At 37.4% G+C, this 20,633-nt stretch overlaps 1 protein-coding gene across 1 annotated transcript; it reads left to right on the forward strand.

The window, feature by feature from the left end:
- Positions 1-12,643: 12,643 nt before the first annotated feature.
- Positions 12,644-20,370, forward strand: LOC111920844 (dual specificity protein kinase YAK1 homolog). The gene is made up of 17 exons (XM_023916448.3): positions 12,644-13,421; positions 13,562-13,761; positions 13,837-13,990; positions 14,072-14,181; positions 14,269-14,338; positions 14,425-14,507; positions 14,616-14,694; positions 14,768-14,931; positions 14,999-15,149; positions 17,998-18,112; positions 18,210-18,292; positions 18,386-18,460; positions 18,549-18,623; positions 18,702-19,465; positions 19,557-19,688; positions 19,777-20,036; positions 20,133-20,370. The coding sequence occupies exons 1-17, from the start codon at positions 13,266-13,268 to the stop codon at positions 20,210-20,212; spliced, it is 2,751 nt and encodes a 916-aa protein (XP_023772216.1). The 5' UTR covers positions 12,644-13,265; the 3' UTR covers positions 20,213-20,370.
- The last annotated feature ends 263 nt before the right edge of the window (positions 20,371-20,633 follow it).

Consider the following 20,633-nt stretch of genomic DNA (forward strand, 5'->3'; position numbering starts at 1 on the left):
GGGCCCCAACTTGCCCCTCTTCTTGAATCGAATCACTCCTTTCCAAGGAGAGACCTTCAGGAGTACAAGGTCACCGACCAAAAATTCGAGCTCGGACCGGCGCCTGTCCGCATAACTCTTCTGGCGACTCTGAGCGGTCAACAACCTCTGCTTGACCTGCTATATCTGCTCTGACGTCTGAAGCACAATCTCTGTACTTCCCATCACACGTTGCTCTACCTCTCCCCAGCAAATGGGGTCCAATACCCCCTTCCCTACAATAGCTCAAAGGGCGGCATACTGATGCACTAATGATGGCTGTTGTTGTAGGAAAACTCTGCCAAGGGCAAATACGGGCCACAATTTCCCCCCGAAATCTAATACACATGCCCGAAACATATCCTCGAGAGTCTGAGTCGCTCGCTCTCTCTGAAGTGTCCACAGACATCACCATGGTAAACTCTAGCTCATTTCTATTATTCATCTTTGATACCGAGCACCAGGTCAGCTTTTGGCCCCACAGTTGAACCCCCAAAGGTCACACATAACATGATCCAAAACATTTCACTAACTTCCTCCCCGTGACCACTATCACAGCCCAGTGACACGCAAGTCACGAAATTCCCTTTTCCTCATAAAAAATACAATCCAATCGAAGATTGACTCAGCTCTAACCTCTGGCGTCTGCTGCATATATTCTCCCGCGCGCCTCGCTGACCCTCCCGACAGAGACGGAGACCCCAGTCTCGCCCCGGTTTAACCACTAGGATTCCAAAAACTCAACACTAGGGCTACTCAAGCCTAAAGCTCTTCTGCATCATGCACTTATCGGAGAACACTCCATCATCACACTCTCTTGCCATCTAGTGGGTACTATGTCTTCCCACAACATTACGACAACCTCTGACTAGTGAGTACTACGGGTCCCCGTAGTATCACAACGCCAACTAACTAGTGAGTACTACGGCTCTCCGTAGTACCACGACTCCCTCCCTCTGACTTGTGAGTACTACGACTCCCCGTAGCATCACAACACCCTCTGACTGGTAAATACTACGGCTCCTCGTAGCATCATGACTCTCTCTCTCTCTGACTTGTGAGTACTACGGCTCCCCGTAGCATCACAACACCCTCTGACTGGCGAACACTACGGCTCCCCGTAGCATCACTACTCTCTCTCTGACTTGTGAGTACTACGGCTCCCCGTAGCATCACCCTATACTCTCATTCTCATTACAACGCCACACTATGTTCACTAACTCATGCACCGAAGTCTATCATAGATAGTTGCACACACACTTGCCCCGATATGCATTACAGACTCTGGCGGCAACCGCCATAACACATAACCTACCTCTGCGGAGATCCACTTCCTTAAATAATCCCTATTGATGACAATACATGAAGGGCTCCCACTGGAACCGTGGATACATGATACATCACTAGTCATCTTAAACCCAAGACTCTAAATATCTCTGAAATCGGGACGCTATACGCGGAAACCACAGAACACCCTAACAGAACATCACAATGTCCTGACTCTACCACTGATTCCCTTACTCCCAGCACCATACACATACAACAAATCATTTCCTCTGAATCCCATAATAATTTCCTATTTTACTCAATACGCAACTTCAGTGCAGCCAAACACTCAATTATAATACAATGAAGGCGCTAACCCTTCAGAACACACTGATGATCCTCCGAAACCCTTTCCACTACTGCTCAAAATCTAAGCAAGAATACACATCCCAGTCCGGGAGTTGGCTACTCGACAATCTTCTACCCATGTCTCAACCCAGAAGTTCTCAACTGCCCATACCATCATTACGAGTCTTCCACTTGAAATGACTCTGACCACCACCAGATTCCTGACCATTGACCACCCGCCGTGGAGACACCCATCCTTCTTTCAGACATATACCACATGCATTATCTCGCCCTGCACCTTTCCTTGATCACCAATGACCCTGATCTCATGAATTCAATCCGCAGGTTTCTGCATCCAACCCCTAACCGCTCTTGCACAAATCTCTGGTTCTCTCAATAAACCACCCGGTTCTCCCCCACTTAGGGTTCGAACCATCACTATCTAACACATCAACAACCTCACGAACTATTTTCACCAACAATAATGCACCTGCCCCTGGAAAGTGCTACGCAACACCCGATAATCCCCTTTAAGGTAATCAATCGATCTCATAACTCTGAACCTCAGATGAAATCCTCAAGAACTTCTCGTCACGACTGCCTCTAGTCGTTCCAAGTCTCGTACCAATCCAATACCAAACAACTCAACTGTCCAATAACATCACTGACTCATAGACTGGACCACGAAATCATCATATTCCCCCACTTCGACTCATCAACCGACGTTCCAACACATGGATCATCCCAAGAACAGGGACCCATTCCCATATTCAATACCCAACATAGATAGAAAAACCATTGCACTGATTAACTCAACTGGACTCTCCATTAATACCTCTACAATACGCCCTACTATACTCAAATAGGTGTAACGTGGTCCTCGACTATCTCAGTCCCAACTGACTATCTGCTCATGGTAAATCACTGTCTCGCAGCACACATGTTACCTGATACCCTGATGAAAAATCATCATCAATGACAACCTGCAGGGTTTTACCCCCAAACCCGAAACATAAACATCAGGCCTCTCATGTTCCGCACACGAACATAAATAGCACCACTCAGGTCATAGAAGGTGACATCTCCTTTATCGACTGATTGCTCAACTCATACCAAAATTCTCCCCTCCCTCTAACTCCTTACCAAAATACTCTGATATGCTCTCGACCTCCCTCTCGAGGGACACCTCTTCGAACTCAATCATGGCCCACATGCCTAAAACCCATAGCGTCCAATCTCTACCTCATCAATCGTGACCGGATAACATGAGAATCACAAGCATCATTCACTACGAACCATGGTACTCATCCCATGACATCTCTTCTCAATATGCTTTGGTGTATGGTACCCGAACCATAGCATCACTCCTCCATCTGCTCCGATGTATGGTACTCGAACCATAACATCATTCCTTCATCCGCTCCGATTTATGGTACTCGAACCATAACATCACTTCTCAATCCGCTCCGATGTATGGTACTCAAACCATAACATCACTCCTCAATCCGCTCCGATGTATGGTACTCGAACCATAACATCACTCCTCAATCTGCTCTGATGTATGGTACTCGAACCATAACATCACTTCTCAATCCGCTCTGATGTATGGTACTCGAACCATAACATCACTCCTCAATCTGCTCCGATGTATAGTACTCAAACCATAACATCACTCCTCAGTACGCTTCGATGTATGGTACTCGAACCATAACATCACTCCTCCATCCGCTCATTAGAACATTCAGAATACTCCCTGTATCAAGTATGGGTCCTCTGCTTTCAGTAGTACGGGCCCATACTACCTGCCACATCTACCCATACTTTCCACACGGACTATCCCGGAGCTCCTAAGTAGCTGCTCGACCTTCTCGTTCACCAATTCCGTCGCGCGCTCGCTCCCCAGCGAAATTCTCTACTCTGCCAGCGCACTCATCTTGCTAAGGTTACTCCCTAGGCTCTTCCTAGATTCCCACACTTCTCTGCCATCAGCTGCTGAAGAGCTCCTAATGATGCCAGCCATCTACCTCCTGAATATCGTCATATTCACTTGGTAACTGACTCCCATCATCGAGAGTTCCACAAAGCACGAAGCAAGCAGCATTCGAGCATCGAAGAATATATATGACTCACTCTGGGTGATAACTCTGCTTGCTCTGCTCATCCTCGAAAGTACCACCGAACTCTGCAACTCTTCCCCTTGCGGGTTCTAACTATTCTTTCTCAAAGTACCACGGTACTTATCTAGGTATCTCCCCTAGATTACTCTTCTACTCAAATCCCCTAAAGGATTCCAACTAAATATTCTCACTCATCACATACTCAAAAGCACATCGCATATAACAGCAATCCCTAGGCTAAGGCATCACAAATCAGGCCACTCTAGTCCTAAGATATGAAATACCTAGCCTGTCTCTAGCATGCAATAATATCTCATAAAGTGCATCATAAATATCTCATGACACAAAAGTAAGGGTATTTTGGGAAATCACCGTTCGAGCTCTGGCTGATTGTACACACTGCTCTTTCTCGCTTTCTCTTTGAACTCTTATTCACTTTAGAAAATTTTTCTTTGAAAACTTTTCTTACTTCCTCAGTTTGAGTCCAGATTTACCCGAAGGCGCATCCGAATCCCTCAAACCAAGGCTCTGATACCAACTTGGAACGCCAGAAATTTCAAAACAATTTTTCATTTAAAAACAGTCGTTTAATTCTTAAAATACTTTGCTTAAAATCTCACTCATAATCGAATTACAAAACATAACTCCATTTTCACTTGCATAATAAACCAGGATCCTCAAAACATGACTCTTTCTCTGGTGTGTACAATCGAGCCAGTGCCGTCTCATGATCCTGAGAGAAACCTGAAACACATAACACAAAACACTGTAAGCACGACGCTTAGTGAGTTCCCCAAAATACCACACATACACATATTAGCCACTCGAGGCTATAACTCTGTGGGTCCGTGGACCCTACTCTATGAACCCTCTGGTTCTAACTCCGTGAACCTTCCGGTTCTAATTCTGTAAACATGCACAACATAAATCACATAGAAATAATGCAGTACAACACATAACATACAAATACTCTGTCACATAACTCTAGTTACCTACTCAAGGTAAAGTATAGTGAGAAGACTCACCTCGCGTATCTCGATAACTCGCAAATCCCGGAAATCACTCGCGCTCGATCCTCCGAGCTATAATCCTCCTATAACACAATATATCTCTAATTAACACTTTCACAACTAAGGTTAACTACCCCTATCAAGTCAACACTGGTCAACGGTCAACGGTCAACTTTGACCAGACTCGGCGAGTGCACTAGAGCGACTCGGCGAGTCTATACGTGTTCACTGACTCCCTAGGATCCTCTCTTGACATGTCGAGTACTTCCCTGACTCGACGAGTTCCACCTGGCATGAATCGCGGGGCCACCACGACTCAACTCGCCGAGTCTCAAGAACAACTCGGCGAGTTCCAGCTTGACTCAGTCCACCTGTCAACCCTCTCTGACTCTCCCTGACTCACTGAGTCAACCCTTAACTCGGTAAGACTACTCACTGAGTGGTTATGGACAATCTTCATGCTACTCGCCGAGTCTGTTCTTCGAACTCGGCGAGTCTAAGCCATGCATGAACTCAAACTCACTCCTGAGGTCAGATCCGTTCTAGTAACTCATAGATCCAGTCCTTCCAAGCACATTTATCACGTAAAGTTACAATCTTGGTGCTCATGCAAAGGTCCAAAGGCTTTATTTGATGATGTGGTCTCTAGAATGCTAGTCTAAGCTCATGGCCTCCATTAACACTCATAAATCTTGAGGAAAAGAGTCTCTGGACCTCTTTGGGTCCAGATCTAAAGCATCAACACAAAAAGAGGCCAATTACTCCATGAATCATTCCACAAAGAAGCCCTAACTCTAAGATTTACACCAAGGGCTGAGAAAGGAACGAATGGTTACCTCAAATGAAGTCTCTGGACTCAGGATTCACTGGATTAGCACCTCCTTTGGTCTCCTCTTGCCTTGATCCTCTTCTATATGCAAAATCACCCACAAGTAATCAAGGATCTTCCTCTTTTCTCTCACAAAACGCTCAAGGACTCTTTTAGGGTTCTCTCTGGGGTTGGTGGCCGCAAATGACGGCCATAAGCCCCTTTAAATAGGTCTCATACCCTGAAATTTAGGGTTTCATTAAACAGTGTGGACTCGCCGAGTCCGGACGCGAACCCTTTCCCAAACCGCGATCATACTCGGCGAGTTTGAGCTCCAACTCGCCGAGTCTCCTCACAAAACACCAAAATTAAGAAGAATAAATAATACCTGGGAATCCGGGCTGTTACAATGTTTTTAACTTTTAACATATTATACTTAATTTATTAGTTTTAATATATTGTTCGATGTAAACGATTATCATTTTAAAGATACAATTTTGGAACAATTTGTATAAAATAGTTAAATTATTAATTTAAATATAATATTACATGGTTAACTTAAGTATATATTTTAGTTTACCTTAAACAACCCAAAAAATATTTTTTTAAATAGCTAAAAGTGATAAATTGTAGTGTCTTTGTAATAATAATTATAAATTGGTTAATAAGGTTAAATAAATATCAAACCTAAAGTGTAATTATAAATAAACTAACTTCCAATTTTAAAATAATATATTTACTTCTACTTATAAAGTTATGTTTTTAACTTTTAACATATTATACTTAATTTATTAGATTTAAATTTTTTTAATGTAAACCATTATCAGTTTAAAGGTATAACTTTTGGACAGTTTAAACAACATAGTTATATTGTTACTTTAAATATAACATTAGAGTGTGAACTAAAATATAAACTTTAGTTTCACTTAAAAAACCAAATAATATTTTGTAAATAGTTAAAAGTGATAAATTATAGTGAAAAATGCAAAAACTAAATTGTAATCTCAAGTTAACTAAAATATTTCCTAAAGATATTTTTATAATCATTAAATGTTTTCAAATAAGTAGCGTAAAATAACTTACAATAACAATAGTTAAAAAGAACTAAATATAAATGATTATATTGTTACCTTTAAAATCAAAAAACAATGTTTGATGTTTTAAATAATTATAATGACATAAATTAAAACACTAAGCAAATAAATTTTAAAAAATTAATTAACAATAACAATAACTATAAATAACATTAAACCATATATTATATTTAATTTTATTCATTTTGTAACTCGCGGATAGAAGTCATTCAAACGGTTAAGATAATGTTGTTATAATAGATGTATGTATTATCATATAATTCAAATTAACCAATGTATTATATCAGTTTAGTATACGAATTATTATATCAAAGTTAACAACAACATTATTGTTATATTTAAAAAAACATATATTTATAAAGACTTCAACTATCTAGGTGTTTCTGCGCAACGCGCGTGTATTCGCCTAGTTTTAACCATAAAGTTTTTACAAAACCATTGTTTCAAAAGTATAATCATAATCAGAGTTTTCCCCAATATCCAATATCATACACACAGGAAGATGTGCACGATCACGTCTTTGCTTTCCCGCGATCATCTGAAGTACCTAAAACAATAAACTGAAACTATAAGCCAAAGCTTAGCGAGTCCCCCCAAAGTACCACCACACAACACATAACATATACAATCCTGCATGTTGGGTCCACAACCTCTCGATTAGATTACCCTGACCCACAACCTCCCAGTTGGATTTCCCTACATATCATATACTAGGTTCACAACCTCCCGGTTTGATTAACTTGGCCCACAACCTCCTGGTTGGAATACCCAGGCCCACAACCTCCCGGCTGGATTGCCCCGGTCTGTTAATTGCTAACACAAAGTAGTAGTCTCAACCCCAACATAACATGTCAACATATAATAGATAACAAACATATTCAACAGAGAGATAACCATGCACCTAGTAATCACAGGTAGTCCTACAGATCTACCAGCCTAACGAATAACAATAACCATCATAAAATCATACAGATCTACCACATACTCAACATATCATCAATCAGTATATATATATATATATATATATATATATATATATATATATATATATATAAGGATATCAATCCAATGGGCCGGCCTTGGTGCCTTCGCCCACAAGTACAGTGAGGAAAACTCACCTCTTGGTCTGAAAAGATCGTTAAACAGGACATTGCTCTAAATATCATATCTAACGGTCACATATTCATCAAATAGTGATGTAACGCCCGGTTCTTGGTATGTATTTTAAATCAATTTATTCATTTTCTAATAGGAACTCGACGAGTTGGAGGCCCCAAACTCGTCGACTAGGAACACAATATGGATGCGGAAATTAAAGACTATTCGACGAGTCGAGGGACTCAACTCGAGAGTAGGGTTGCCAGAATGAAACCCTAATTTTCAGGGTTTAGCACCCTATTTAAACACCTTAACCTTCAAAGGCTGGCCTAATTTGCAGCCTCCATCGTCCCAAACCCAAGCTAAGAAACCCTAATCCACTTTTGGAGAGTTTTGAGCCATTTTGTGCATTATTTGTGATTTTGAAGCTTGTGAAGGAAGGAGAAGTTTGGGGATTCAAGAGGAAGCTAGTAAATCCAGAGTTTGAATTGCATTTCTGACTCATTTGAGATATAAAGTTGATACCTTGTATTTCTATTACTTAGATCTTCATTTAGGGTAGTATGTTGTCACTTTTAGGCCATATTGAAGTCATTGTCGGGATTTGAGTATATCATGAAGTTGTGACTTCAGATCTAGGCACTCATGAGCTTATGAGGCTTAAAGTTGCCAGCTTTATCAAGCCTTGGCCCTTCCCCATGCCCTAGATCTCTTATATAGCTTAGTTTTGGTGTTTCTAACTTCATGACACCATGCATGGACATAAAGTTAGCAACTTTACATGGTAACTTAGTCCTAGGGGACCAGATCTATGGTTTGGAAGCATTGAACTCGATTGGAAACGACTGAATAGGTGTAGACTAAGGGAACTCGACGAGTTGTTCATGCAACTCGGCAAGTTGGATCGTGATCCCCAACATTTTCCGATTCCTAAGCAAACTTAGTGAGTCTAGGAGATGACTCGTCGAGTTGGTTAAGGTTTTTCGAGTTTTGAAGATTAAAGAACTCGAAGAGTTCAAGGAAGGACTCGGTGAGTTGTAGCGAAATGTCCTGATTCTATTATAGGAAGGAACTCGACGAGTTCATGAAAGAACTCGACGAGTTGGGTTGTGATTTCAGGGTTTATGATTTATGGAACTTGGCGAGTTGAGTCAACCCAGAACGTTGACTTTGACCAGAAGGTTGACTTTGACTTGGACCTTGACATGAGTTGACCCTTAAATGGGTAAGTATGAAAGGGTAATCAAAGGAGATGTTTATGTGTAGGAGTTTAAGAGGAGTCGATTCTAGAGTCGAGGACAGTTCAGTTACTTCACGACATTTAAGGTGAGTTACCTTCCAGTAGAAGTCGGTCGAAGGCACCAATGTCGGCCCAATATTAGTTAATTATAGTTGAGATGATTGTCTTTGTGATAATTGTCTGGTGTGCCACTATCTGTTATGCTTTATGTGCTAGTATGCTATGGTATTATGTGATAGTGGTAGGAGGGGTGGGTTAGACCCCGTAACCGGTTGAGATAAACCGGAGGGTAGGTCGAGCACTCGGATATACCTGATAGTATGTTATGCTATGTTATTATGTGTTAATGGTAGGGGTGAAATAGTCCCCGTAACCGGTTGAAATAAACCATAGGGTAGGTTGGGCACCCAGATATGCCTGGCAGGGTAGGTCGAGCACCCAAATATGCTTGACAGGGGTAGGTCATCAGGCACCCCGGTATGCCTGACAAGCATACATTGAGCACCCATATATGCTCAACAGGGTAGGTCGGACACCCAAATATGTCTGGCAATATGTTTATTGTATGGTATGTGGTATGATGGGGGAACTCACTAAGCTTTGTGCTTATGGTTTTTAGTTTTGGTTTTAGGTACTTCTTCTTCGAATGGAAAGGAGCTAACATGACTGCAGCGCATCACACCACTATTTTTCGCACTATGATGTTCTTAGGATTTGTACTATGACATTATTATGACTTGTTTTGAGACATATGACTTATGGGTTTTTATGATATGATATAACTTAATGATGTATTCAATAATCTGTTTTATTAATTATTAAACTAAAAATGAAATTTTTGGTCTTAGATTTTGGGACGTTACAAGTGACCAATTACAATTCAAAATACCTAAAATACCATTAGGTCAAAATTGGTCAAACCTTGTTCAAAGTCAAAATCAATCCACACTCAAAAGTCCTGCAATTCACTAGTCACGTCGTGACCCCTAATGGTCACATCGTAACCTAATATGTCCAAAACAGTCAATGAATGTCATCCTCACTTCGTGACACCCCTTGTGCTCACGTCGTGTGAACGCTCTGATTAGAAGTTCTTAATAAAACTCTTAATCTCTTTTTGGCCAAGCAACCAAATCCTCCATAGTGTCATGTTTACTCTAGAATATCATAAAAATCATGGCTTTTTGGACATGCATGTCCCAAACGCTATCTAGGGCACAAAAGGAGAAAATGGCCCCAAAACTCATACAAGAGTCATAAAACTTAACCATATTCTAAATCTAGCATATATATCATTCATTATATACTTATAAAGGAAGCATTTTTCCTTTCACCACATTCATTTTTCCTTTCACCACATTCATTTGAAACTCCTATGACTTTTCAATTTCTTTTTAATAATGATTATAAGTTGGTTAATAAGGTTAAATAAATATAAAACCTAAAGTGTAATCATATATATAAACTAAATTTCAATATTAAAAGAATATATTTTCTTCTATGTATAAAGTTATGTTTTTAGCTTTTAACATATTATACTTAATTTATTAGGTCTAATATGTTGTTGTATGTAAACCATTATCATTTTAAAGCTACAACTTTTGAAAAATTTGTATAAATACTTAAATTGTTAATTTAAATATAACCTTACACGATCAACTTAAATATAAATTTTAGTTCAACTTAAACAACCTAAATAATATTTTGTAAATGGTTAAAAGTGATAGATTGTAGTGTCTTTCTAATGATGATTATAAGTTGGTTAATAAGGTTAAATAAGTATCAAACCTAAAGTGTAATCATAAATAAACTAAATTTCAATATTAACATAATATTTTTACTTCTACTTATAAAGTTATTTCTTTAACTTTTAACATAGTATACTTAATTTGTTTCATTTAATATGTTGTTGAATACAAACCATTATCAGTTTAAAGCTACAACTTTTGAATCGTTTTGAGAAAATACTTAAATTGTTAATTTAAATATAAAATTATAGGGGTAACTTCAATATAAATTTCAGTTCAATTAAAGAACTCAAAAAATATCTTATGAATAGTTAAAAGTGATAAATTGTAGTGCTAAATGCAAAAACTAAATTGTATTATCAATTTAACTAAAATATTTCCTAAAAATATTTTTATAATAGTTAAAAGTTTTCAAATAAGCTGCTTGAAATAACTTATAATAACAATAGTTAAAAATAACCCTATATAAATGATTATATTGTTACCTTTACAATAAAAAAAATTGTATGATGTTTTAAATAATTACAATGATAGAAATTAAAGGTAATAATATAATCATTTATATAGGGTTATTTTTAACTATTGTTATTATAAGTTATTTTAAGCTGATTATTTGAAAACTTTTAAAGATTATGAAAACTTTTAACAATAACAACAACTATAGATAAAATTAAACCGTATATTATATTTAATTTTATTCATGAGTAACCAGCGGATAAAGGTCATTCAAAAGATTGAGATTATGCAGTTTTTATAGATTTATATATATATTATCATATAATTCAAAATAGTCAATATACTATATCAACTTAGTATACGAATTATTATATCAAATTTAACAACAACATTATTGTTATTAAAAAAAAACATATATTTGTAAAGATTTCAGGTATATAGATGCTTATGTGCAACGTGCATGCATTCGCCGAGTGTGTGTGTGTGTATATATATATATATATATATATATATATATATATATATATATATATATATATATATATATATATATATATACCCTAATAAATAAGAATGATTTTGTCACATGTCATTCTCTCATTCAAGTGGCCACATGTCATTTTGTCATAATTTTAAGAGATATTTATTTTCCACTTCTTATTTACTTTATTTTTCATTTCCAATATTTCATTAATTTAGTTTCCATAAATTAGACCTGCCATAATGACTATTAATTTTAAATTTTAAATTTTAAATTTTAAATTTCAATTTCAATTTAAAAATAAATTTACAGTTTAAACATTTGTGTTTAACATTTTGTTAGAATTAAACCGTTTAATACACGAATCTGCTAACTAAACACATAATTTTAATTAATTTATTTTTGCATGTTTTTCTTCTCATAATTTTTAAATTCAAATAAATTTTCTATTTAATTGTTCCTATTTAACATTTTGTTTTAAACCCGTATAACATATGAGTGTTACAACTAGTTCATTTATAAAAAAAAGATTGGTTTTAGATAAGTTAAGCATCCTTGTTGGGTATTAAATGTAATTTCATCGAATTTGAGTTTACATTCGGATTTATCCTTATTTTAAAGTTATTATAATTAAAGAAAATCATGAAAGTATTGATTTGGTAATAAATTGGTTTTTAGATAAGCATCATTACTTGGTATTAAATGTAATTTCATCGAATTTGAGTTTAAATTCGGATTTATCCTTATTTTATTTGGAAGATAAGTATCACGTATCGAAGGTTTGTCTATTATGTATTTGTTAGAAAGTAAACCCCAATTAAACACCGTCATCGTTAAATACATAATTGGTAAAGTAGAGGGTTCAGATTGTGTAACCGACAAAAGTATAAGGCTGTTTCTTGCAATTGTTTCAAAGATGTAATCCAGTAATATACCGGAGATTATCATTATACGTTCGACAGCGGCGGTGCTCGTGACTCGTGAGCGAAGACAGATAAAACTCAAAAACCTTTTTTTTTTTTTTTTCCTTTTCTTTTAATTGGAGGTGCCGACGATGTCTTTGTGAAATCAATCTTTTAATCTTTTTCTAGAAACCCAAATACACACACATTTGATTTTCGCAAGATTGTTCCTTTCCGTCCTTTGTTGGTACCCCTTTGAATCTATTCTCGATCCTCTATCCGATATTAGTAATCACAATAGTTTCTTTCTTGAATTTCCCGATCATCCTCTCCGATTATCAATCTATTTCCTCCGGCTTGTGTCTGGATTTCGAAAAAAGAAGGGAACCAATTTGATTATCAAAGAAAGTGTGGTTCTTGTTCCTGTTCTTGTTATTTGACGACTGATTTCGGGTTATTACTTTGATGGATCTGAAACTGCTGCTTTGTTTATGACCGCTGTGGGGTTTTAGCAATGATAATGGGATTGCAGTCTTCCGGTAAATTACTTCAATTTGCTGGAAGATTAAGACATTCGACGACGGGGCAGCAGCAATCGAACCTCCGCTGATGCTTTAATTATTTATGATATTCATTCAATTTCTAGAATATTCCGGTGGTGGATTGTGGCGTAGCACTGATGGATGAGGTCAACACTACTTGCACCGTGACAGCAGATGATAGCTTATCATCCGCTTCAGCATCAGTTCCATGGAGTCCTAGACAGCTTGTTTTCCGACCTTATGCGCCAAGTGATGCAAAGTCACAGAATTTGCGTGTTCTCGTTAAACGACCTGTGAGTTCCTTCTTTTTACCCATCAAAATCAAAATCTTTCCTTCGCACTGTGTATCAGATGATGATTATGTGAATTAAAGTCATTGACAATTGACAGTTGACGAAGGAGACTGACTGTTATATTCTCTATTATTTTGCAGTTGGTATCAAGATTAACCAAGGATATAGTTGACACATACAGAATATGCAACCCACAGTTCAATTATTCAGATGAATTAAACCCAAAAAGGTTTCTGACAACCCCATCTGCTGGAGTACTCAATGATGGCTATGATAATGAAAATTCAGACCTTATTCTTACTGTGAACTTTGCCTTGGTTAATTTAGACACTCACAGAAGGTTAATTGCTTACTATTTGTATTGAAAAGAAAAGGATCATCTCAGTCTCAGATATAATTTTTTAATGATTTTCAGATATATTGTAAAAGACATACTCGGGCAAGGGACATTCGGGCAGGTTGCTAAATGTTGGGTTGCTGAGCTGGACCGTTTTGTTGCAGTGAAGGTTATAAAAAATCAACCTGCTTACTATCAACAGGCATTGGTTGAAGTTTCCATACTGACAACAGTAAGTGTTCTTCTGGTTGTGGCTAGGGTTTGAACTTTGAATTAGAAATTTAGAATGCTAATTTTCTTTTTACTTTTTCAGTTAAATAAAAAGTTTGACCCTGAGGATAAGCATCATATTGTTCGTATTTATGATTACTTTGTATACCAGCGACATCTTTGCATTGCTTTTGAACTGCTTGATTCGAATCTGTAAGTTCTTTTGTGTCATACACATCATCTTCATCTTCTATGGGCTACTCATTGATCTGAACCTTTTGTATTCTGGTTTTATATCAGGTATGAGCTTATAAAGCTAAATCACTTTCGGGGATTATCATTGAGCATTGTGCAACTATTCTCAAAGCAGGTTTAAAATTGTTTTGGAGTGCCCCTGTAGTTTAATATTTCTCTTCCATCTGTTCCTCATTCAATAATCGATCATTTTTGTGCTAGATTTTATACGGTTTAGCTCTGATGAAAGATGCTGCTATTATCCATTGTGATTTAAAACCTGAGAACATTCTCTTATGCACCAGGTGAGTTGCTCCTCTTCCTCTTTCAATAATTGATCATTTTTGTACTACATTTTATATGAATTTTGAGCTTATTTTCTCCCACTATTTCTGTTTATTGTTTGTTACCAGTGTGAAACCAGCAGCGATCAAAATTATTGACTTCGGATCAGCATGCATGGAAGATCACACTGTTTACTCTTATATCCAGGTTTTTATAAACTTGCTTGCTTAAATATTGTTAGGTTGATGAACACTGTTCTGAATGATACCTTTTTTTGCAGAGTCGATACTACAGATCACCTGAAGTTCTTCTTGGATATCAGTATACAACTGCCATTGACATGTGGTCATTTGGATGCATAGTTGCTGAACTATTTCTTGGCCTACCACTTTTTCCAGGAGCATCAGAATTTGATCTTCTTAGGAGGATGATAAAGATACTCGGGTATGCTCCTGTTTTGTGTTGGTATCAAGTTTTGATCCTCATGTTCTTATTTGTTTTCTCTATCCAGGGAACAACCACCTGATTATGTACTTAAAGAGGCAAAGAACACGAGCAAATTCTTCAAGTGTGTAGGAAGTGTCAGCCATGAAGAGACTAGCCAGATTTCTTCTTGTGGAAGGAGTGTATACCAAGCTTTAAATGAAGAAGAATATGAAGCTGTAAGTGTTCATTTTAGTTTTGCCACATGACACTATAATATATTGCTTAAGTTGTTGCTTGTTAGTTACATTCATGATATTGGCACTTAAGTGAGTTTATCTTAGATTTCTTCTAATTTGGGCGTGTCACTATGAATGAAAGAAGGGTTATATAGGCAGGAACACGTAGCTATTTAGAAGCACTTGATCAATTTCCATCATATATTGCAAGATAACAGATGAAATTTAATCGGGATCCTGGATCTTCTCCTTATTGCAATTACCTGAAATGTAAATTCTAAAGGGCATGATGGTGACTCGCATGATTCGCATCCAAATTTAGTAAAGTTTGGAATATATGGTCCAAGGAAAAGGATGCATTATATGTTGGATAAGAACTTTAGGTTAGTGAGGCCAATGCTGACATTGGAGAGTTTCACAAGCTTAGTGTAAATGCTTAAACATTTACCATTGTCTATGTCTCATGGGTGTTATGGATTCCATGATTTTCTAGTCTTATTCATGAGCAAGCCATAAATTGCAGCAGGATGACAATAATCTAGCCTAGCCAAGAATAAGATGCCCTTTCGTGACCTTGCTAAGTAATCAAGACTCCTCTTAAGGTCTTTGGTTCAGAACTCCTTGTGAACTAAAATTTTAGGAGCAACAATTTCTTGAGTATGATCACTAGCAATAACAATTTACATAGAATTCTAGCACACTATCTTTCCGTTTCTTTGATTGTAGAATGAATATCTAGTAGTCATGTGAAGTTCGGATCATCCTAAACGTTTTTAGAGTTGGGGAAAATGAAAAAAGCAAGAATCAAGGTGTCTGCTTTAACTCTTAAAGGAAATGTTGTAAGCAATATACGTTGGAAGAGTAGCTGTAAAGCAATAATCTCGGAGTTTGTTGTATGCAAACCTTTTCCTCATGAATTATAGGAAGAAATGCGTTCTTGATATCAAGATGATATGATGGATTATAGGTTAAGCTATAATAAACGGTTGTAGAGACATACAGTATATATGCTTGAGGTTCCATTATAATCTTATCCTTAGGAATATCCCGATGGTGTGTCATGTCTGAAGGTATACATTTCCTCATGCATATATAGGACGATCTAGAGCCTTAGGAAAATACCAAATAATATGAGGAACAAGGTACTGTATGCGATCACCAGGCTTAACAACATAATTATGCTTTTCTTTCCGATAAGCACTTAAAATATTAAATATGAAAATATGAGTGATAGGAGGCATGCTAGGAGTAGGCAGTTTTGTGGATTCTTTGCTCTACGTTAGCACTCCATTTTCTTTAATGGTGAATCTTTTGACTTCTTCAAGGTGTGAGATGCCCGAGGCAAGGTGAAACACTGAGTGGGTAAGTGGGATCAAGTTTACCAGAGGCGCAAAACGACAACAGGGGTTGTTTAGTAATTTATAACGAGAAACTAAATAACCTCCTACTTTCTTCATACTTATCTTCCTACCCATGTGAAATGATGACACGTGTATATAATATTATTAATTTTATCAAAATATAACACGTGTCACCATTTCACATGGGTAGGAACATAAGTAGGAAGAAAAGGTAGGAGGATATTTAATTTCTCATTTATAATTATTCTAATATCTTTATTATTTAGTTGATTGACTTGATTCTGGTTTCCTTCTACAAGTATAGTTTCCTTTTATCAGTTTAGGAGAGTCAATAAATAGGGTTAGGGACAGCTCTAAGAAAGCAGGCAAAGTTTTGTGAGTTGTTTTCTTTTGTTTGGACTTTGGAGATCCCCTAAGTCTTGAATATCAGGCACCTATCGTTTGTTTTTAAGCATTAAGTTATAGGTAATCGAGTTTGTCAATTTGGTTGTATCAAAGACCTCTCATTTATGTTCATTGGGAATAGCAACATACTTTGAAAAATTAGGCATTTCAATTTAAAGCTTGTTGTGTGAATCCGAGTTCGTCTCTTTGTCATTCAAATCACACAACTAAATAGAACTCATAAAGTGTATTCACTCTTTAAGTGGCCAAATATGTAATAAGTAAACGTCACTATTCCCAAATCCCAATAGAAGATGCCATTCTAAAAGCTCTATGGCAAATTCTTAAACTTCTATATCTCCTCCCGTCACTTAGCTTTTAGCACTTGGGACACATCAAAATAGTAAGTCATGCTGGAAAGCCTAGTGAAAAACATAGGGGTTAAGACTCGTATAAGATATAAATAAATAAAATCTTTGAAACTTGTAAATAGGGAAGTGATGTAATAAGAACTCTTTAAATAAATATACTCCTGCATGGTATAGAACACTTTACACTCTTGTAATAAACTCTTTAAAAACCGTGAGTCCCAGAGAATCACACAGAAGGATACATGTAAGTATCATAATGCAGATGTAGCACATAGGAATAAAAGTATTTCACTTTAGGGGATGTATGCTCAGAATAAAAGTATTCCTTTCCATCCTTGTTATGCAAGTGTTTGATTTCATAATGTGGGAAGCATCGAGAACAATAGTTAGTTGATATGTTCACATATCACCATATATGCAAAATGATATTTGAATTCTTCTGTTCTTTTTTGCTATTGGGAACTTTCACTCTACAAGTTTTGGTCAGATTTGGCCTTCTTCTCAATTTCAGCAAATGCTTGATTTTCCTATCTAATGTGCAAGGAGCTAAACAGAAGGCTATCCTCCAATGCTTCCCTTCACCTTTGGTTTCCACTAGGCTTGACGACAAGAATATTTTTTTCCCAAAAAAGATTATGTCTTATGATATACCAGTGTCTTTCTTTTGTTCCAGTAGCTACTATGAGTACTTTTGGCTGTATTTTGATTCATTATGTTTCTCTTTTCCTTCAGAGAGAGTTGAAGAAACCATCAATTGGAAAGGAGTACTTCAATCACATGAATCTTGAAACAATTGTCAAAAAGTATCCATACAGAAAAAATCTACAAGAAGAAGATTTGGCTAAAGGTTATCCCAATCTCCTTAAATCTCTTACACTCACTATTCTCACCAAATCTTTTAAACTATATCTGATCATGTCATATTTACAACAAACAAACCACAGAGAGTCAAATACGACTAGCACTTATTGATTTCTTGAGGGGACTCGTAGAATTCGATCCAGCTAAACGGTGGTCACCTTTGCAGGTTGTTATTATATACCAATTTTTTGTTCACATATCAAACAAATCTTCATTTATTAAGAAATTTAATTGGTAACACTTTATATAATTGTTGCAGGCTTCTAAGCATCCCTTTGTAACCGGTGAACCTTTTACTTGCCCTTATACACCTGCTCCCGAAACTCCTCGTGTGGTAACTAATTCTTTTATTTTTTATTATTATTATTATTTTTTATCACTTTAGTATCTTTTTTTTATATATTTTCTGTTTTGCAATGTAGCCTGTTTCTCATAACATGAAGGTTGACCATCATCCAGCTGGCGGTCATTGGTTTGCTGCAGGTCTCTCTCCTAACGTGAGCACTTCTGCTTCTTAACTCCATGTCACTAATTTGACCTTTTTACCCTTTGTAACCAGTTTAAAATTTATGTAGGTTCTAGGTGGAAACCGAGTGGCAATGTATAACAACTCTCATTTTCAAGTAATGCCATACGCACACGGGGGTAATTTCGGAAGTTTAGGAAGTCATGGCAGTTACAACGATGGTAATTTACTCGGAAGTAGTTATGGTAGTTACGGGGACAACAGTAACAACATGGTCACGTATTATTCACCCGTGGGCCCATCAGCCATGAACAACTATGCACAAGGACACGCTCCAGTTCTTGGAAGTAGCCCGGATGCTAGAAGAAGAATCATGCAAATCCCACATGGAAACGGGTTCGGGTTCAGCCCGGCCCAAGGGAATTTTGCACCCATGTCCCTCGGAACCAGCCCGTCACAATTCACCCCGCCCTATTCCCAGGTTACAAGCGGGTCCCCCGGGCATTACGGGCCTAGTTCACCAGCTAGAGGGAATCACGGATCCCCTCTTGGAAAGGGAACCGGGATTCCATCCGGGAATCAGATGAATAGAAGAAAACCATGGGGGTATTCCGGGAGTTTACAAACTCAGGAAACAACATCGACTCCTCATTGGCAAGGACACGGACAAGGACAAGGACAGTTTCCTGATGTTAGCTCGTCCATTGAGAGTTCGCCACCTGTCATGGGTCGTTCTTCAATGCATCATCTACAATCGAATTTAAATTCTCAAAATCGGAAGCAACAACCGAGAAGTAGTGGGAATCATAAACAGTTTAAGTCTGAGGCTACCACTTCGCTTCCTGATCCCGGGGATTGGGATCCTAACTACAGGTAATAATGATTGAGGGTGTTAACGTCTTTTTTTGTAAATGATTTTAGACAGTTTTATTATGAGAATCCTGTTTGAAACTTGTGTCTCCAGTGACGAGTTGCTTCTTCAAGATGATAGTTCAGATGTGAACAACATGACAGTGGAATTCAGTAAGAGTATGCATCTTAATCAAGAATCATTTGTTGGGGCTGCTGGGAGATTCAATCAGATGTCAACACAACGGTAATTAGTGATTCCGGTTGAACTTATCATTTCATGAAAAACAAATTGTGAGTGATTGAGATGTTTTATGGCTTATTATAATTTATAGGCCAATTCAAGGATTCCCACATGGAGAAGGCTCATCCCAAGACATATATGTTCACCCCATGATGACAACTTCCCATATAATACCTACTCATTACTCACAATTTTCACCGAGTCGATTGGGCCAGCAGCCCGTTCAACGGTTCAATCACGGAAGGTCAATGGGAATCCGCGGGGCGGAATGGAATCATGTAAAACAGGCTCCTCTTTCCAATTTCAATTCCGGAGGTCCTCGTTCCCCTGGAAGCAGCAGTGCACCATGGGGTATTGTTCTTGCTACTTGACCGATTTTGACTTTTTTGCTTTTATTAAAGTTGTACATTGAGTTGAAGTCTGGAATTGTGATTCCTTTTTTTGTAGGGCGTAGGGGAAATCATCCGATTGCTGCCAATATTCTGCCATCTTCACATGGAGGAAATGAATATGGAAGGATTGCTTGAGGTTGAGGTTGAGGTTGAGGGTGGTGGAAATGGAATTTGAAACTATATATAGAATGAATTTGTCTACTGTTGGCATGATAACTGTTAGTTGAAGTTATGTTGGATGTGCATTCATAGTGATTCTTTAAGTATGGATTATGAAACCTGGTTTCTTCCTATTTCTTTTATTTGTTGGCATGCTGGGATAGTCCTCAATTGGTATTTGTTTGTTTAATTGGTTGATTTACTTTTCAAGAATAGTAGTTGGTCAATGTGCTCTTTGCTTAGATGAGCAATTTGTGTCGGATCTTGGATCCTTCGTTTGTGGATCCAAGAAGGTCCATTAGTCAAATGGTTGGGGTAAGTGTGCCCAATGCCCATGGCACATGGATGTTTGAGTCTTTAAGCTGTAACCAGTTCTTTTACCGACAGTTTTCTTTTA

This window comes from Lactuca sativa, chromosome 9, assembly GCF_002870075.4.
Source record: "Lactuca sativa cultivar Salinas chromosome 9, Lsat_Salinas_v11, whole genome shotgun sequence".
In the NCBI taxonomy this organism is placed as follows: domain Eukaryota; kingdom Viridiplantae; phylum Streptophyta; class Magnoliopsida; order Asterales; family Asteraceae; genus Lactuca; species Lactuca sativa.